A 19,598-nucleotide genomic window follows, 5' to 3' on the forward strand; every position below is an offset into this window, starting at 1 on the left:
TTAAGCCAATTAAAGTTCTATCACGGGGTGAAACTCCGAGAGGTATTTCTCTGCTGTCCTCTAACCTGACTAAAGAAGATTCAGCCCAGTCGATCACCACCATGGTTGATCAAGATAAGTTATAATCCCTCTTTTATATTTTAGAAATTTGCATCATTAGATCAATTTAGATTTATGGATATTTAGTGTTTTGATTAAATCTTCTGCATGTCATCATGGCGTATTCTGTATGTATGGTTGAATACCATGATCCTAGGTTTTACACATCTATAATGCCATGCTTCATTCAAAATCTGCCAACTAAAACCGACTAAAAACTCAATGCTTAAACTGAAAAGTAAACTTCATTTAGATTGCATCAAGTATATAGAACACATATTACAATGAGACTCGTCAACTAAAGTAGTTTGCTTGAGAGTCTTGTGAATGTTTGCATGAAGATGTCAATGCCATGTTGTTCCATACATTCTCCTTCCAAGATCACTCATAGTCTCCGTGGTATATTTGTTCCTTCGTCCACAACTGAATTAAGCATCTGAGCAGCTTTTCTTGTTTGTTTATGCAAACCCTTATCATCAAATTCCTTTTCTTTGTGCTAGGAGCAACCCCCTCACCCCTTCTACCAATAGTGCTTGCGCACCTATACTCTGTCGTTCTTTTGCATCTTACTTAAATCACACGCCTTTAGTATGAAGTGGAAGTTGATTCTTATAACATTATATCTTAGGCTCGAGGTATAAGCGTTAGGCCTAGGAGATTAGCTAAGTTCTTAGATGAGATCGGTATTACGCATAACAGTGTTTTTTTTTTGTTCATATTCCCCAGAACGCAAATGATCTTGTGGATCGGTTGGCCAAATTAGGGCCTCGATGGACCTTTTTAAAAAAAAATTCTGGCCCTCCTTTCCCACCAACATGCACTGATAATACCTTTGCTTCGCTTAATATTAATGTTTTGATTGAAAGAAAAATTAAATTACACACTTTCACATCAAATTTGCGCTAATCAGCTGCAAGCCATTGAAGTTTATTAGATTTAGGGCTGGCAACGGGGCGGGTCGGGGCCGGATGTTGGGGTCCCCTAACCCTTCCCCTCTGCGGGGAATTTTCCCCCTCCCCTTCCCCTTCCCCTTTGCGGGGATGGTGGGGAATCCCCCTCCCCTCCCCGCGGGGAATATCTAATCCCCTTCCCCTTCCCCTTCCCCTCCCCACATCCTTCGGGGGCAAAATCCCCTCCCCGCCCCGCCCCGCCCCGCATCCTTCGGAAACAAAGGGAATTCTCCTGAAAGACTGTTATTGTTAAGCCTCATGATGTTTCAACTTTCAAATCAAATATCCAATTCAGAATCAGGCCAAGAACACAATTGCAAATACAAAATCATCTATGTTTTTACTTGTCAATTCAGAGAAAGAAGTCAAAGAACTTGAAATAATTCAATGGTTCAAAAAATTGATATATTTTTCTTTATGGGTTTCTGTTCAAGAACTAAAACAATCGAACTTCAGAAGCACTTTTCTCTTCATCAACAAGGTACTTACAAGTATTCAAGGCTTTTCAGGTGGCTTAAAGAAGAGGGAATTTCGCCAGTGAAGAAATTGTTAGACATATCAAGTGTATGAAGTCTTGAAGGGTTAGGATGATCCGATGGAGCTGGTTTTTTGGGCACACCCTATCTATGTCAGGACCTATCAAATGAACGCTTTGGATCATCCAAATAATGTGGGCCCATACCCGAATCCAAACACTACCAAAAAATCATCCAAATAATGTGGGCCCACATTGTTTGGATGATCCAAAGCGTTCATTTGATGGGCCCTGACATAGATAGGGTGTGCCCAAAAAATCAGCTCCATCGGATCATCCTAACCCTTAAATCTTTGGACGAACCTTCAGCAGTTCAGCTGAGGGGGCCTACCTTAAACAAATTGAAACTACAGGGGTGTATTTGTCACATTTTAAACTATAGGGGTGGAAGTGGATGTGTCAGAAACTAGAGGGGGTGTAAATGTAATTATCCCTATTATTTTAGTGTCCATTTGATATTCTATGTGTTGTGTCTCTCAGTCTCTGTGAAGGCCGTTCAATACCATAGTCATACCATCTAATTACTGATTTACTGGGGAGTGGGGAAATGATACATCTCAATCTAATTACTGGGGAAATGATAGAACCATCTAATTTGGGATGATTTTTGGCCGTTCAATACCATACCAAATTAGGGACTAGCAAATGAACAATCCAGATCATCCGAAGCGAGTCATGTTCTGGGTTGTTGTTTTTTGTGATCTAATGTAGTAATGTGGTACGTGGCACACACGCAAGGTGATCCGAGCTGTTGGTATGGTTTGGCAATTGGCACTTTGGGCCTTTGGCCACCGCCTGCTAGATTTGAGATTAGCTGATCCACAACTAGGGGGCGAAAAATCATCTCCCACAAATAAATTGTACATTTTTATTGTGGGGCTAGGATCGTTCAGATCAGTTTTAAGCCGTTTCTTTCGTGGGAAGGAATTAAGGAAACCCTAACTCCCTAAGTCCCTAACCAAAATAAAAATGCAATTTATTATTTTATTTTCGCCACCGATATTGGGCCTGTTGGCACTACGATTTTTTGATAATTGCATACACTCAGCGTCTCAGCTTGTCTTTATTATTTCAACATCTGTGAAAAGGTTGTTATAGTTCCCAAAATGCTCTCAGAAGCTAATTAAAAGGAAAAGACAAGCTAAGTTTATGTTTGGGGGAATCTTGTAGCCGATCCACAGAGTTTCTAGTAGTTTTCCTTAAAAAAAAAACTTAAAAATTTACAAAAAAAAAAATGGCATTGATTATTTGATTAGCGGGGCGGGCGGGGCGGGGCGGGGACAACTCCATCCCCTTCCCCTTCCCGCACCGGGGAATTTTTATATTCCCCTTCCCCTCTCAAATCGGGGAATCCCCTCCCCAAACGGGGCGGGGCGGATCCCCGCTTTTACACGCCGTGCGAGCGTGAAGTCCAATATTTTTCAAAATGATCTTGTGGATCGGTTGGCCAAATTCAGGCCATTTTATTTTAACTGTATGGCCACACACCACAGTCTGGACAAAAAAATTGGAAGAAACTATTGTAATTAGTAAATTGTAGGGCTTTACCCTTGATTAGAGGGAGCCCTTCCAGAAATTCTCGAAGGCCCAGGGCAAGCCTAGGCCTAAGAGGGGGTTTGGAAATAGTTTTCAACCAGCAATTGACGCGCCTCGGTTATAACCTCACTAGCTGCGTCATTGCCCCAAGCGCAAAGATACTTCTGGTACTCCAACTCACCTTTATTTTATACAAACCATCTCCTCTCCCATTTTCGCTCGCAACCGATGTGGGACTATAAACCCCTTCTCTAACTTTCATATATCCACACGAGAGAAAATCCGCCTCTTCTAATCACATGAGATTTTCCATCTTCATCTTATTACAGACTTGGTAGGTCCTACTTTTACATGGTCCCTTCCACCGCTTGAGAATAAGAATCATGGTGGGGCTCTTCTATAACGGAAAATATGCTTGATGGTGGTATTTTAATTTTTCCCACATCTTCTTCATGAATGGCTCTTATTCTCAATTTCTCAAACCCCACATCAAAATCCACCCTCAAAACCTCCCTTTTCTCCTCCAAATCAACTCCTCTTTCTACACCCAATTCACAAGACATGCTTTCAATGGCCCTCTTACTTCTCTACAATGTGGAGCTCTCTTACAGAAACTCACTAACCTTAAGTCCATCAAAATGGGTAAGCAGCTTCATGGTTACATGATTTCTAGCTCAATTATTCTCAACAACACCTATTTAAACACCAAACTTTCTGCAATGTATGCAATTTGTGGAAACATGGATGATGCCCGTCTTGTTTTCGATGCAATTTTGCTTAAAAACTCCTTCTTGTGGAATGTCATGATCAGGGGTTATGCTTGTAATGGGTTTTCATTGAATTCCCTTGTCTTGTATCGCGAAATGTTGTGTTTTGGCAATACAGCGGATAATTTCACTTACCCTTTTGTTCTTAAGGCCTGTGGTGATTTGTTGCTTGTAGAAATTGGTAGGAAGGTCCACTGTGAGATTGTGATTTGCGGGTTGGAGTCAGATATCTATGTGGGTAATTCCCTTCTCGCGATGTATATGAAATTTGGTGATGTAAGGACTGCAAGGAAACTATTTGATAAAATGCCTGTGTGTGATTTAACTTCTTGGAACACAATGATTTCAGGTTATGTGAAGAATGGTGAACTAAGAGAGGCTTTATCGGTTTTTGATCTAATGGGAAAGGTTAGAGTAAGACCAGATTATGTGACTTTTCTCAGCGTGCTGCCTGCTTGTGCCGATTTAGCAGCATTGAAGCAAGGGAAGGAGATTCATGGTTATGTAATACGAAATAGCACTGAATTTGATGGTTCTGTCATAAATGCTCTTATTGATGTGTACTGTAGTTCTAGTTATATTGCGGGTGGGAGGCAATTGTTTGAGGAGATTGTAGTGAAAGATATAATCTCGTGGAATTCTATGATTTCGGGTTATACTAGGAGGGGAGATGTGGCTGAAAGTCTAGGACTCTTTAGTCGAATGAAATTAGAAGAAAGTGTAGTACCCGATCGAGTTACAATGATGACTGTGCTTGGAGCTTGTGGTCAGATAGCAGCGTTGCAATTTGGTATGTGTGCCCATGCTTATATTGCCAGAAATGGGTTTGCTAGAGACATTATGGTGGGGACTTCACTTGTAGATATGTATACTAAATGTGGGAGTTTAGGTTGTTCACGTCAAGTTTTTGATGAAATGTCGGAGAGGAATTTGGTATCTTGGAGTGTTATGATTGCGGGATATGGGCTTCATGGGAGAGGACGCGAGGCAGTCGCGTCTTTTAAGGAAATGAAGGGGGAGGGTATTCTACCAGACGAGGTTACATTCACTTCAGTTTTGTCAGCATGTAGCCATGCGGGATTACTCGATGAGGGTCGGGAAATTTTCTTGCAAATGCGGACTGAATACACTTTAAGCCCCAAGGTTGAACACTATTCCTGTATGGTAGATCTTCTCGGCCGAGCTGGGCTTATAGACGAGGCATATGAGCTCCTAAGAAATATGGAAGTAGAACCTAATGCTGATGTCTGGGCAGCACTTCTATCTGCTTGTCGAGTCCATCACAATGTTAAGCTATCAGAAATTGCTGCCCAAAATGCTTTTGTTTTGAGGCCAGAAGGTATTGGTCTTTACATTTCCCTTTCCAACATTTATGCCATGGAAAAAAGATGGGATGATGTGGAAATGGTAAGAGCGATAGTGAGACGTAAGGGGCTGAAGAAAGAACCAGGGTGCAGTTTTATTGAATTTAACAAGTCAATTCATCGGTTTCTAGTTGGAGACAAGTCACACTGTCAAACAGAGGATATATATGCTAAATTGGAAGAATTGAGTGTACAACTAAAAGAAGCTGGTTATATACCAGATACTAGTTCAGTATTTTATGATGTTGAGGAGGATGTGAAGGAAAAGATGCTCTGGCATCACAGCGAGAGGCTGGCCATTGCTTTTGCACTTCTCAACTTGCCCTCGGGGATGACCATCAGGATCACAAAGAACCTCAGGTTTTGTGGTGATTGCCACACCGTCACTAAACTCATCTCGAAGCTTGTTAGTCGGGAAATCATCGTGAGGGATGCCCGCCGGTTTCACCACTTCAATGATGGATCTTGTTCTTGTGGCGACTATTGGTAAGTGTTATCATTTGCCAATGATAAATCAATTCTGTGAGTAAGTCTCCGTTTCTTTTGACGTAAAATTTGTTTTGTGTTGTAAAATTGAACACAAAACAAAATTTACGTCCATTTTTACGTCGAAAGACAAGGAGCCTAATAGGATGAGTTCAATTCTTTAATCTGTCAGGTTCTTTCTTGTATCCATATTACAACATGCTCCTAACATAAAATGGGCTGCAATTGAATATTAGTGAATTAATTTTATTAATTTTGCAAATGAAGTGTATTGTATGATAATGACAGTGATTTTACTCATTAATAATTCATGAGAGAGTTGCAGAAAAAATTGCTATGTGCTCCAAATCTGCTAGCACTGTTCTCTTTATTTGTTTAGCCTTTTCTGAATTGAGTGTATGAATTTTGTCTAATAAATACCACATCTTATAATTAACATAATTGATTTACTCGTTGTAAGAGATGGGATAGTTGCTGAAAGTTATTTGGTATGCTCTTCAAATCTGCATCTGGGTTTCCTTATTTATCTCCTTCACTACCCTTAGATATTGTTTTCCTTATATATAGGCTTACGAAACCCTTCAAAGAAATCCTAAAACAACTTCTATGACCCAAAGACAATTGTACAAAAATAGACTCCCAAATGCGTAAGGAAACATCAATGAAACATAAGGCCCTGTTTGTTTTCGATTTTGAGAACCAATTGTGAGTCCAAATGGCATGACTGAAACTATTTGTATACGAAACGGGGACTAAAAATAGAGATATGGAGTCATATGGTTTTCATTTGCAAATCAAGTCTGAAACTACTGAACTTCAAAACTTGTAGCATTCATGTTTGAGAACAATACAGGACATTCTTGCCATTTATTTATATGAGAGTTACCCTCATCACCATCGGTGAGGGAGGGTGCGATCCCATCCGAGCCAAGGAGTCGGCTCCGTTGGCGAGGGAAGGTGATCGTTTTTGAAGGGAGAAAAAATGCCCTTTCTGAATCCAAAACGAATGCACTGCTACTTTTTTGGTGCATCCACATGTTAAATTTTCAGCTCTGCTTTAGGTCCCTCCATATATGAATTTTTTTAGCTCTTCTAAATTATTTCGTTGACAATGAATAGAAGATCATTCTTGTAACTAAGAGCGGTTGAAAATCCCCCAAGCAGGATGTGCGTATGAAATATTTACATCAATTGGTATCCAAATCCTCAAAGCATCCAAATGACATTGAAAGCCATTTGTGATTAATTCACAGTGAACTTGCAGGCACGTCACAGCTAAGAGATCAAATCCTATACTCCCTTGTTCACAAATATACACCTGGTGCTCTCTCTCTCTCTCTCTCTCTCTCTCTCTCTCTCTCTCTCTCTCTCTCTCTCTCTCTCTCTCTCTCTCTCTCTACCTTTCTATTTTTAAGCCAGTTCACCTACCAAAAAATAAACATTCTGTACCCAGCATTTTACATTGCCATCCATTCTTTAAGTAATTCCTCCATGTCCTGGAATATTTACACCAAAATCCTGTAATAATTGAAGAAAGATATGGTTAAAAGTCTAATTTATCAAGCATATTTCTATCAATACAGCTTCAGTTCAGCAATCAATGAGGAAGAATCTAACTTCTATAACTAGTATTAAAAAAAAAGCCTACAAAAGGTGCTATAATGGATGTGAATAGAACATTCCTTATGTTTTACTACAGAAGGTTTTATCTGCACAACAATCGCAAAAATAACTATATCCAATTAGTTTGGACTCACAATCGGTTCTCAAATTCGAAGACAAAAAAAAGGGTCTTATAGGGAATTTAACCGGACAGAACTCACCCCTAAAAGCTGGCCTTTAAGGGAGGGTGCCAAATCCGTTATAACCCATCCACATCCACATCACTTTTCCGATGTGGGATTAATTGCTTTTGCGTGGAACCCCAGCAGGTCTAAGAAAAAAACTAAAACTAAGCTTGTTAAGAACAATTTTATTTTGGGTGATGATTTTGTCGCCCTTGTAGAATTATGCGCCCCCCTTTTAATGTGATTTGACGTAAAAAAGCGTTAAAATCTGCCACAATTCATTTTACAAAGGGGGTGCGTAATCCTACATGGGGGCGAAAAAAATCATCTCCCTTTTTTTTTGAAATGTTTAGAATTTTATTAGTAGAATGGGAAAGTGTCACATGCGATTGAACTTGCTAAGAACACTTCTGCCGTTGTGAACTTGCTAAGAACACTTCTGCCGTTGTTGTTCCTTGCTATAGAGAAAGACGGCTTTCGCAACACCGGAAAATCTTCTTCTCAAATAGTGAAACCAAAGTTTACACTAGCTCAAGATCAACAACCAAAGTAGAAGAAGAACAATGCCAAAATAAGATGTGCTTTAATTATATGAGAGAAGAATAAAACATACAAGACTAAGAACAAAAAAAGAGAGAAGAAAGCTTCAAGAAGAAAACTTCAATACATATATAAAATATGGGCAAGTTGGCTCTCTTCTTCTATCACAAGCTTGCACAGAAGAACTTTAATGGAGGTCTTGCTACTGGAGAATCTCTACAAAATGAAGTAATGAGAATAGGCTTAGTCAATGGAAAGTAAAAAGAAAATAGCTTAGGAAAGAGGTAGTTGGTATGGGAAAGTGGAGTCTTTAATGCTTAGGAAAGTGGTGGGTTTGGAGTTTCAAGTAAGGTTTGAATTTGAAATAGGAGGCAGTGGGAAAATATGGAGCTAACATGTGTGGCTCACACATGTGCAAGTTAGGGATAATGACCAACATGCCCAAGGACACAAAAATACATATTTGCCCTCACTACATCTCTCAAAATAAAATAAAATAAACTAAGATAAACAAAATGGGGTTCCAAAAAATACACTTTAAAATTTAACACTCTCTGCCTATCAATCTACAACTGAATTTTTAAATAGATGGTCCAAATATTTCTTGACATTATAAAATTGGGCAGTGATAAATTGACCCCCAAATATCTTAAATCGACCCCATATGTGTCTTTCTCTCTCCTCTAGGTTAGAGAGAGAGAGAGAGGGAGAGAGAAGGACACATAGGGGGTTGATTTATCACTCCCCCATAAAATTTTGTACAATTTAGGATTTACAGTGTGCTTTCGGTCCTCTACTAATAGAATATAGCATATGTTCCTAATTTTTACTATTACGTTGTATTTTTGGGCAAAGTAGACAGGCGGCAAATAGTGGTGCTGATGAGTTTTTTTTTTTATGTTCTTCTTGTATGCCAAAAATAACACTCCTGTTTAACGTATTAGGCGCTGTTTGTTTCAGATTGTACAACCGATGGATAGCCCCGGAACCGATTATTGAACTCAAAATTACAATAATTTTGAGTCCAATAATCGGTTTGGAGGCAAACACTCAGTTGCCACAATCTGAAACAAACAGGGCCTTAGTATAAAAAAATATGAAGGGTATTATTTACCATAAAAAAATATGTTTAGTTTCAAGACATTCTTATTGTCTGCACCTCATCTAATTAATCAAGGCCCCGTTCGTTTAAGAATATGACAACCGATTGTGGGCGCCAAACCGATCCCATCTTATTAATATTACTTTTAAATTTGAGTCCAATAATCAGTTTAGCATTCACAATCAGTTGACACAATCTTAAATGAAAATGGTCTAAGGGTTGTGTTTATATCTCAGCGTGAGACACCCCAAGGGGCTCACATCGTCTATCTCTGTCGCACCTATTTAGAGTTTGGATCAAAGGGATCCGTCGGACCCTTGACCGGTCCACAAGCGAGTATGTATTTTCTAGGAATGCCTGGCTAAATGGGAACTGACAAGGAAGGGAAAGAAGCTCCTGTCGGTGGTAGCGGGTAAACAAGTTAGAGCTCTTGGATGAACGATGAGCCCTTGGATGAATGATCTGGATCATGCTAACTGTTAAAAGTATTAAAAATTAAATAACACCTTCTCCAACAGCTTAAGCTTTTGGAATAACTGGTCGTGTTCACATGGTATGAGAGCAAATGCCTGGGTTCAAACCTCCTTGTTGTAAAAAATCCACATGCAATGGCAAAACCTAAAAGAGGGGCCACATGTACCACGTGTAGGCCAACCCTAAAAGAGGGGTCACACGTGAGGTAAGTGGGAACTGAATAAGTAGAGCCTAATAACACATTAGCAATCTTTCCCTTGACTTCTGGCTTTTTTTCTGGCAAAACTACCGTCCCATGCCATGTGCCATATGGGGATTTGTTATGTTACACTCTCGGTGCCACTCTATCTCCATGGCATCACTCTATAGATTTTTTTTATAAATCCCTCTCAACAAGCCCCCCAACTATGCTAAGGGAATGTCACCTAAATTAATCTCTCTCTCTTAAAAAAACACTACGGCCCCACTTCATTGGATGATCCAAACTGTTCATTTGTTGGGCCAGGTTGAACTAGGTAAATCATATCCATAGGATGATCCTAACCCTCTAATCTATAATGAGATTGCCTGTTAGATTGGAGTGTCATGATGATCCTATGAAGATGATTTACACGGTGCGGAACATGAAGTGTAAATAGTGAGCCTGCTGCATTGAAATATGAGATGTATGCATGGTTCAGGGAAGATGGTGGGCCCCACCTATCAATACATGGAGTGAAAAATGGTGGGCCCCAACATGCTATAACAACCATTTTTGCGCACCCCCCCCCCCACACACCAAGTTCCTCCTCTGAGGGGGAGTGTTAAAGTATAAAAAATTAAATAACACCTTCTCCAATAGCTTAAGCTTTTGGAGTAACTGTTTCACACTAACATCATGTGGATGAGTCCAGGTCAAGAATATCATGTCTCCTCATACCAATTGATATATTTTCCTCTCAGGGATTACCTGTCTTATTTTCTCTTGCTAAAACTAATGAACTCTATTCAAGAGGAAATGGCGCCCACACAAGAGGAAACTAATGAGCTCTATGGGAAGATGACCACACCTACTTTAAGAACAAACTATCAAAAGATGAGGAACAGCCACAGAAACAGAAAGCTAGGTCACAAGAGGATAGCTCTCATCCCATCGAGGGCAAACTACTAGAAACTGAGCATTGTTTATGAGAACAAACCACTGAGAACAAACCACCAGAAATTGAGTCAGAAGATGATAGACATTTTGGAACATTAGGGGCATAAAGTTCACTCAAGCTGTCTACCCACATTGGCATTTCCATGCTAACTATAGCCATGCAGAATGGGTGTATCTGTCTCCTTTGGGATTCAAAGGTAACCCGCGTCAAAATTATTCATGAAGGAGAGCAGGAAGTTGACCTCGATGAGCTTGAAATCTATTTTCTTCGCCATCGGTTTGCTTATACGCCTCTAGTATTTTTGGATTATTTGAATGTAATCATCTTTCTTTTCATTTAATAAATAGGTAGGGGTCCACGCCAAACCCCAGCTTAAAAAAAGGGCGGCCCAGTGCACGAGGCTCCCACCATTGCGTACATCTAGCCCTCCCAAACCCCAGCTTACCTACCCAAAAAAAAAAAAAAAAGAAGAAGAAAACGAGTCATCATTATGAGTCTCAATCTTTGAAAGAGAAAAATAAAATAAAATAAAACCTTGACGTGGTCAAAGCAGATAATGCAGAGAGAGCAAACGACTTCCAAAGAATGATATTCGAAAAAAATGTTTTCATTCCGAGCAATAGTGAATTTTGAGCTGAATGTGAATGAATCATTGTATGTTTTTAAAGCCTCTTTAAAGATAGAAAGTGACTTCCAATCTGACATTCCCATTAGATAATTTACAAATAACATATAAAAGTTCTACAGTCAATCGGGAAAAGTCATTTCGGACAGAATTTTGATGACACCATAGCTTTTTTATTTTGAAATATTTACAATAGCAGCCTTTGGATGAACTAACTTGATCAAGTTTGCAAGTGGGTGGGTGATTATAAAGAAAGAATCATTCATTTCTTACCACCATGGCAATTGGCAAATGTTCAATGGATTTATTATTCTTTTTAGTAAGGTGGGGCCCAACAAATTAAACTGTACCATGACAGGTTAGACTTAGACATTTTAATTTTTAAAGCTCATCATCATCATCATCCAATATGGTAAAAGTCCATCTCTGCCTTTAAAACTTTCCCCAGAAGATACGAATAAGACCGTTTGTCTACTCTTTTTTTCTGGCTAGATCAAACTGAATTTGACAGGAGGTTTAAAACTTTAAATAAAACCCATCCTCATCAGGTAGCGGTGCCCTCATTAGCAATTCTGCTGCAAATTTTTTGTTCCATTCAGTTAAAACTCTGCCTCTGAACATCTTCCTTGCTCTCGGTAGATTTGGCTTTTGGGCGCCACACTTGCTGTGGTTTATTTTCTTTTGGCTGTTCTCTTTTTGGGCAAGCCTCAGTACTATTACTGGAAAAAACTTTACCGTGTATTTGATCAAATTCTCAATTTCTCAGTGCATTATATGAAGAGCAGCTCTTAACTGTATTGCTTAGAAAGAAGCTATGCACATTATATTTTCAAAAATCGTGGTTTTCCTCGTCGTGCTACCTCACCTTCCACTCTTCATTAGCGCTGATCTGATAGACACTGTTAACAATTTCAACTGTTCAGGTGATGATTATGCACAGAACAGTACCTTTCAGACTAACCTCAAAATCCTCTTTTCCACCCTAATCTCCAATGCCCCCTCCTCCCTCTTCTTCAATGCCACGGCCGGAGATGGCCCTAATCTTGTCTACGGCCTCGCCCTCTGCAGAGGTGACATAACCGTAAATCAATGTCGCACTTGCATCGAAACTGCAAGTACTCAAATTGTATCCATTTGCCCCTACAAGACAGAAAGTATTGTGTGGTATATATACTGCCAATTACGCTACTCAGATCAAAATTTTGTTGGTAAAGTAGACAGTGATGGGTTCGCCTCGTTGAAACTCATATACAACCCTCAATCAGCTAAAGCAGTAGAGTTGATTACAACACTTGTGAAAGAAGCACCGAGTAAGCCTTCCATGTTTGCAACAGCCGCATCAACCCCTGCGAATGTGTATGGTCTAGTGCAGTGTACCAAGGACCTCAGTAACAATGGTTGTGCTGAATGCTTGGCCCAATTGATGCAGAAACTCAATGACAGCACAGTTTATGAAAGGTGGGCTTATTATGCTTGCAGTTGCAACCTCAGGCTGGAGTCTTACCCTTTCTTCAATGGATCCAAACAGCATGATGATCTTCTCACATACAATTGTTCATTTAATTCTCCCCTTGAGAGTAAAGAGTTTAATACAAGTCTCAATCAACTTCTTTCATCTCTAATCTCTAACGCTCCTCAGAATTCCGGCTTCTACAATGACACCATAGGTGAAATCGAAAATAACAATCGTGTCTATGGCATCGCTCTGTGCAGACTCGACCTTAGCCCTGATACCTGCCAGAACTGCCTCGAAACTGCAAGCAATGATATAATACAAAATTGTCCCAGCCTCGCTGAAGGTATTGTATACTATGATCTCTGCCTCTTGCACTACTCGGATGAGTTTATCTTTGGAATCCCGGACACTCAAGGATTTAGCATGCGGAATGATGAGAATCCAGATAGTCCTGATTGCGACGCACTAAGCATGATTAACACATTGGTGGGAAGGGCTTCAACCCAGATGCTGATGTTTGCAGCTGGCTCAGAAACTTTTGGGAATTTCAACACCCGATATGCTGTTGTGCAGTGTACCAGGGATCTTAGTAGTATGGACTGTGGAAACTGCTTGGCTATACTAACTAGTGATCTAATGGATTGTTGCAACGGGATGAAGGGGTGGCGTTATTTCGCCCCTAGTTGCACTATCAGGTATGAGGCTTATCCTTTCTACAACAACTCAATGTTGCAGATGCTCGCACCTGAGCCAATTCCCTCTCTGACTCAGCCTAACCAAGGTATGCAATCTTACAACATGTAACAGTGATTTTCTGTTTTCGGTTTGAATCATAAGGTCTTGGGGACCACCGGACCAGTCCTAATTTCCTCCCAATCTTTCAGGGTAAATTATAATCTTATATTCTTATTAGTTGAACTCTTATGCTGCAAACATTGCATTTGGAACAAGAGATGGTTTACTTATAAATGCAGGGAAGAGAGGGAAGCTGTTAATGGTTTCAATCCCCGTTGGCATATCAGCATTTTTAGGATTGGTTGTATTGGGTTCTTGTATATATATACAAAAAGGTATAATGAATGAGATTATAGGCACTAGAAAATATTCCTGCTGAGATCTACAATCACTTATTCTGCTTTTCCTTTCTAGGGAAGAAGAAACTAAAAAGCCAGAGAGTTCTTTTAGATGAGTTGGGGCCTCTGAATGACAGAGACTTCCCAAATGGAGATATGAATGGGGGAAATCAGGTGACGCCTCAAGAGCTGCCGTTGGTTGATTTAGCTACTGTACTAGCAGCGACAAACAACTTTTGTAGTTCAAATAAGCTTGGTGAAGGTGGATTTGGCCCTGTTTATAAGGTAAAAGCATTTTCCTAAAGTAGAAAAATTAATTTATAACTCATGGCATTCTATATGTATATTTGTAATAGTTGAGTCATTAAGGAATATAATTTGTTTCAGGGGATGCTAAATGGAAAGGAAGTAGCAGTCAAACGGCTTTCGAGGACCTCTGGGCAAGGTCTCGTCGAGTTTAAGAACGAAATTATATTGATTGCCAAACTTCAACACAAGAATCTAGTCAGGCTCTTATGTTTTTGCATAGAGAGAGAAGAAAAGCTACTCATCTACGAATTCATGCCCAACACCAGCCTTGATGTTTTTCTCTTTGGTTTGGTCCTTTTTCCTTATTACTCTGTCCCTAAATTTCACATACAATAATCTAGTCAGGCCTTGTGCTGTTTCCTCTTTGGATGCCTGAAGTTATTAATCTATGATCGTATATGCAACTGGTTTTGAAGTTAAGTACGATTGCTATTTTTTTTTTTGAAGAAAGCAACAGAATATATATTTATATATATGAATAAGCAGAACCGAGATGGTCCTGTCGGAACAATGAGCAAATAAAATAGCAAGACAATGACTCAAGGGGGGAGATAGTCAAAACACTCCAATTCGGCCCGGGAAACACCACTCTTAGCCAGAGAGTCGGCTGCCACATTGGCCGATCTCCGGACATGCTGAAAGACCATGGAGTAGCCCTTTCCTCTATCCTCTATCTCCTCAAAGAAGTGCACAAATCTCCAAGGGGGAGAAGCGTCTCCCGAAAGCCAGCTAATAACATTTACGGAATCGCCTTCGACAATCAGACTGTCGCACTCCAAGCGAGGCATGGAAAGAATCCCACTGTGAATGGCTCGAACCTCCGCCTCAGACGAGTCGGCATATCCAAGAGGTCCCGAGTCGGCATATCCTAGTACGATTGCTATTTTCAAAGAACATTTCTAATATTTTTTGAAATGATATAGTATATACCAATTAATTGTATGACATAAGTAAGCAGTTCTTATTGTATCGGCCCCAAAACCTCGCTAATTGATCTTTACGGTGCTTCCTCTATCAATTAGATCCTTTCTTTATATGATTCCAAAAGGCATTAACTTAGTGTGGAATTATGTAATGCATTAGCATGCATTTTGTGATTAGGAATGCATATACGATAATTCTGCTGCTTGTATATGATCGGCGCTACCATGTTTTGATAATTGCACTAACTCAGCTTTTCTTTTATTATTTAACCAGCTGTCAAAGTTTATTCAATTCTAAAAAACTCTCTGCAATCCAATTAAAAAAAGAAACACACGGTCAGTTAGTAAAATTATCAAACATGGTAGTGCCGATATCAATAGCCATAATCTATCCTTCCATTAATCATTTTACACATTTATGTAAAATGATAATTATATTTGAAAAATAGCACAATAGTTCTTGAGGAATGATATGATGCATCAGGATGCTTATGATTTTACTCGTGGACCAATCTTTTGGAATGGAGGATTGGTCAACTTTTTCCTATCGAATGTGGACCATTGGTCATATTTTTTTAGTTCAACATTTTTGCATGAGACAACTTACTTGTCTAAGATAATCCTTTGAAGGATATCTTCCAGGCATGGTCGTCCACCAAATGAACTGTCTAAATCATCGAGCCATCAGTTTTTGGGCAGCCAATAGGGCTGAAATTTGACCCCCACATGGGTTTAGGTAGAAAACTGGTTAAGCTTTTTGAATCAATTGGCAATTTATGGCTAGTTTGCTTGTGCAATCTAATTGATTTTGTGTGCAGTTTGTATTTAAATTTGCAGTCTAATTAGATAGCTCGTATTATTGAATAATAAAGTAAGAGGGACAGATCAATTATTCACTCTTTAAAGAAAAAAAGATGGAAAGGGGAGTTATATGGTGGCTCACTTTCCAGTTATATGGTGTCTGCTCATCGAAAACCTTACCAAACAATCCAAACTGTCCATTTCATCAGTGGCTCACATCAAAATGCATGTAGGCCCTTCTATCGAAATGATCTTTACACATGGCACATCCAGAGAGTAGCCTACCCCTCTATTGCTTCCAATAATGTCTATATGGTGGAGAGTAGGGAAGCCACAATTGGAGAGTTCCCACAGCCACCTGCCTTTTTCCGGACCTCAATTGCATTTGTCACATATTACATTTCTTGCTTCTATCTTGTTTGATGTTCAACATTTGGCAATCTGCTTGTTAATTCCCTTTTGTGGTGGCCAGATCCGAGCAAGAGTGTACAGCTAGATTGGGAAAAACGTGTAAACATTATCAATGGAATAGCACGGGGACTTTTGTATCTTCATGAAGACTCTCGACTCAAAATCATTCATAGGGACTTGAAAGCTAGCAATGTATTGTTGGACCTTGAGATGAACCCAAAGATATCTGATTTTGGCATGGCAAGGATTTTTGGTGGAAACCAAAATCAAGCTAACACAAACAGAGTGGTTGGAACTTAGTAAGTTAACTCTTCTTTTACCATTACCACATCACCGTGTCATTTGCCCTAAAACACAGCATATGAGAAGGTCGGCCTATGAAAAGGCTGACCGACTTGCAAAGGATGGGGTCAATCTGCCTTCCGTGGCGGTGGTGCTTAATACCCATCTTGATGGTGTCGGACAGCCTCTTGATTTTTGAATGATAATACCTTGGGTTTTTTAGGCTCTATGTATCCTAGGCTTTTGGTATTTTACTCGTATTTTGATCGCAGGCGATCATGTTCTATTTTCTTTTGGGGATGGCTTGTCCCCTCCGAGTTGTAACTTGATCTTTCTGGTGAATGGAATGTTTACTGTTGTCTTTCAAACAAAAATAAGGCTAAGGCATTTCCTAATTTTATTAGAGTAGTGCTAGCCAACTTCGCGGGTCGTATTGCACATGGAAGCTTTCAACTCACTGGCCATAAAATTGTTGCCTACTTTCTATGTGACTTATTAGTATGTTTCAGATTTTAATCTTTGTATTCCTGCTTTCATTGTTTTGTTTTCGAACAGCGGATACATGGCTCCGGAGTATGCTATGCAAGGGCTGTTTTCTGTGAAATCCGATGTTTTTAGCTTTGGAGTTCTCTTGCTAGAGATTATAAGCGGGAAAAAGAACACTGGCTTCCTTCACTCGGAACTTGCTCAAAGCCTTCTGGAATATGTAAAAATTTTAGTCTAACTTGAATGCTAACTCTTTATTCACTTGTTAAATGGGTTGGGGCTGAAATTTTTTCTAAATGGAACTCTATGTAATGTAACATTACAGGCATGGCAATTATGGTGTGAAGACAAAGTGTGGGAGTTGGTGGACCCAATAATAGCAGAGTCATGCCCTCCTGGTGAATCATTCAAATGCATTCATATTGGGTTGCTGTGTGTCCAGCAAGATGCAGCAGACAGACCCCCCATGTCCTCTGTAGTTGTGATGTTGGTAAGCGACTCTATGACTCTGCCCCGGCCTACGCAGCCTGCATTTTCTGTAGGGAGAAAACCCATTGAATCTGAAAAATCTAAAACAAGTGATAAAGCTTGTTCTATCAATGAGGTAACGATGTCTAATGTTGAACCCCGGTAGGAAATGTTGTAAATGGGTGGCATCCAGCATTCTGCTCTTGCAAGGCAGCAGACGAAGGTTTCAGTGTTGAGGTCGTGGATTCAAAAGTCAATACGCATTTGCGCTACAAATGAATCAAAAATTAAATATGATTCACACTTAATTTATCTTTGACCCCTGATTAAATGTTTAGGGAAGATAACCAATTTGAATAGCAGAAAATCTTAGAAAATATCAAGGATTGCAAGTTTTTCTGAAAAACTCGTTCTTGTGGAATGTCATGACCAGAGGCTATGCCTACAATGGGTTTTCATTGAATTCCCTTGTCTTGTATTGTGAAATGTCTGCTTCGGTATAGGGCGGATAATTTTACTTACGTTTTGTGCTCAAGGCCTGTGGAGATTTGTTGTTAGTAGAAATTGGCAGGAAGGTCCACTGAGAGATTGTGCTTAAGGTCTGTCGACACTTAATTTTTTATTTTTTTAAAATGAAGCTTCTTTGTTCTCTTTATCATATATTCTACTGACTTTTTCTCTTCGCCGCTCGACAACTCCAACTCTTTTGAGGGGGTTATGTAGTGCACGCCTCACTTTGATCAACTCTTCAAGAGTACGAGGACTCTAGACATAATTTTCGAAGGTAATAAATTGATATAACCATTCAACAGAATTAAATAGTCATGTTAGGGCCATCATCCAACTTCCTGTCGTCAACACTATAATCTTTGCCTATCTTCTTGCAGGGACCCCAAAAATTGTGAAACCAGAAAAACCTGTTGATAATGAGCTAATTTTCTTGAATTTATGTGATTGAATTTTTACTCTGTTTACCACATTTATGATATTGGGGAGGGTTACTGCATACCAGATGGGTAGAAGAATTCGTTCTCGTACAAGATACTATCGTTATCTCCATCTAATTAATTAAGGGTTGTGTTTATGTCTCACATGAGACACTCCAGGCACCCACATCATCTGTCTCTGTCCTACCTATTTAGAGTCGGATCAAAAGGATCCAGCCGACCCTCTCAGTCCGTTGACAGGCCTACATCTGAACACGTTAGAGCCCTTGATGAACTATGAGTCCATGGATGAACGAGCTGGATCATGCTAACATCATGTGGATGAGCCCAGGGCAAGATTATCATGCCTCCTCAGACCAGCATTTCCCTCCCAATATTTACCTGTCTTACTTTTCTCGTGCTAAAACTAATGAGCTCTATTCAAGAGAAAATGGTCCCCACACATGTCATGAGTGTTAATCTTTGAAAGAGAACTAGCTGTTGAGATAATTTAAAGAAGTTAAAAAAAGAAGTGAAAGAAAGCCTTTACTTGTTCAAAGCGGCTAATGCAAAGAGAGCAGACGACTTTCCGAGAAATATATAAGGAAAATATCCCTTGTCCTATTTCTCCAAGCAATATTGGATTTTGAGTTGAATGTGAACGAAGACTGCTGCTGTGGAGACCGAGAGTGGAACCTAGACTATAGCCTAACAAATCCCCACATGCCACATGGCATGGGAGGGGTAGTTTTGCCATTTTCATGAGGAAAAAAGCCAAAAATAAGGTAAAGATTTCAATGTGTTAAGAGACTATTTGTTCGGTTCCACCCTTAGTCCCCAAATCGGTTATCATATCATAATTCTGTGAGTGAATTGTATTTCAGTTTTTTAAGCCTATTCATAGATAGAAAGTGACTTCCAATCCGACTCTCCCAATAGATAATTTACAAATATACTAAAAAACTTTACATTCAATAGCCAAAGTCTCGAGTCTCGAGTCAAATGTGGATCATTCATAGCTTTCTGGTCGTATAATACCACAATAGCAGGTGGGGTCAA

At 39.6% G+C, this 19,598-nt stretch overlaps 2 protein-coding genes and 1 non-coding gene across 6 annotated transcripts; 2 read left to right on the top strand and 1 right to left on the bottom strand.

Annotated features, from left to right (window-relative positions):
* Window positions 1–3,124: 3,124 nt before the first annotated feature.
* Window positions 3,125–3,280, bottom strand: LOC143855353 (U4 spliceosomal RNA). The gene has a single exon (XR_013237847.1). It is a non-coding gene; the product is annotated as a U4 spliceosomal RNA (small nuclear RNA).
* A 1-nt stretch (window position 3,281) lies between these two features.
* Window positions 3,282–6,178, top strand: LOC143854261 (pentatricopeptide repeat-containing protein At3g26782, mitochondrial-like). Of its 4 annotated transcripts, XM_077364138.1 has the most exons (3): window positions 3,285–3,762; window positions 4,063–4,125; window positions 4,237–6,178. In XM_077364138.1, the coding sequence occupies exons 1-3, from the start codon at window positions 3,573–3,575 to the stop codon at window positions 5,739–5,741; spliced, it is 1,758 nt and encodes a 585-aa protein (XP_077220253.1). In that variant the 5' UTR covers window positions 3,285–3,572; the 3' UTR covers window positions 5,742–6,178. The 4 variants fall into 4 exon arrangements, with proteins under 4 accessions (XP_077220249.1, XP_077220250.1, XP_077220253.1 ...); XM_077364135.1 differs by having other exon boundaries at window positions 3,283–4,125; XM_077364137.1 differs by having other exon boundaries at window positions 4,063–6,178.
* A 5,803-nt stretch (window positions 6,179–11,981) lies between these two features.
* On the top strand, window positions 11,982–18,193 carry LOC143853673 (cysteine-rich receptor-like protein kinase 7). Its single transcript, XM_077363387.1, has 7 exons — window positions 11,982–13,641; window positions 13,835–13,930; window positions 14,010–14,218; window positions 14,321–14,528; window positions 16,439–16,676; window positions 17,215–17,365; window positions 17,471–18,193. Exons 1-7 carry the CDS (start codon window positions 12,219–12,221, stop codon window positions 17,777–17,779), a joined length of 2,634 nt encoding a protein of 877 aa, XP_077219502.1. The 5' UTR covers window positions 11,982–12,218; the 3' UTR covers window positions 17,780–18,193.
* The last annotated feature ends 1,405 nt before the right edge of the window (window positions 18,194–19,598 follow it).

The sequence above is a fragment of the Tasmannia lanceolata genome, unplaced genomic scaffold (assembly GCF_043159265.1).
Source record: "Tasmannia lanceolata isolate RefF3 unplaced genomic scaffold, GAP_Taslan_0.1 ptg000020l, whole genome shotgun sequence".
Classification (NCBI taxonomy): Eukaryota; Viridiplantae; Streptophyta; class Magnoliopsida; order Canellales; family Winteraceae; genus Tasmannia; species Tasmannia lanceolata.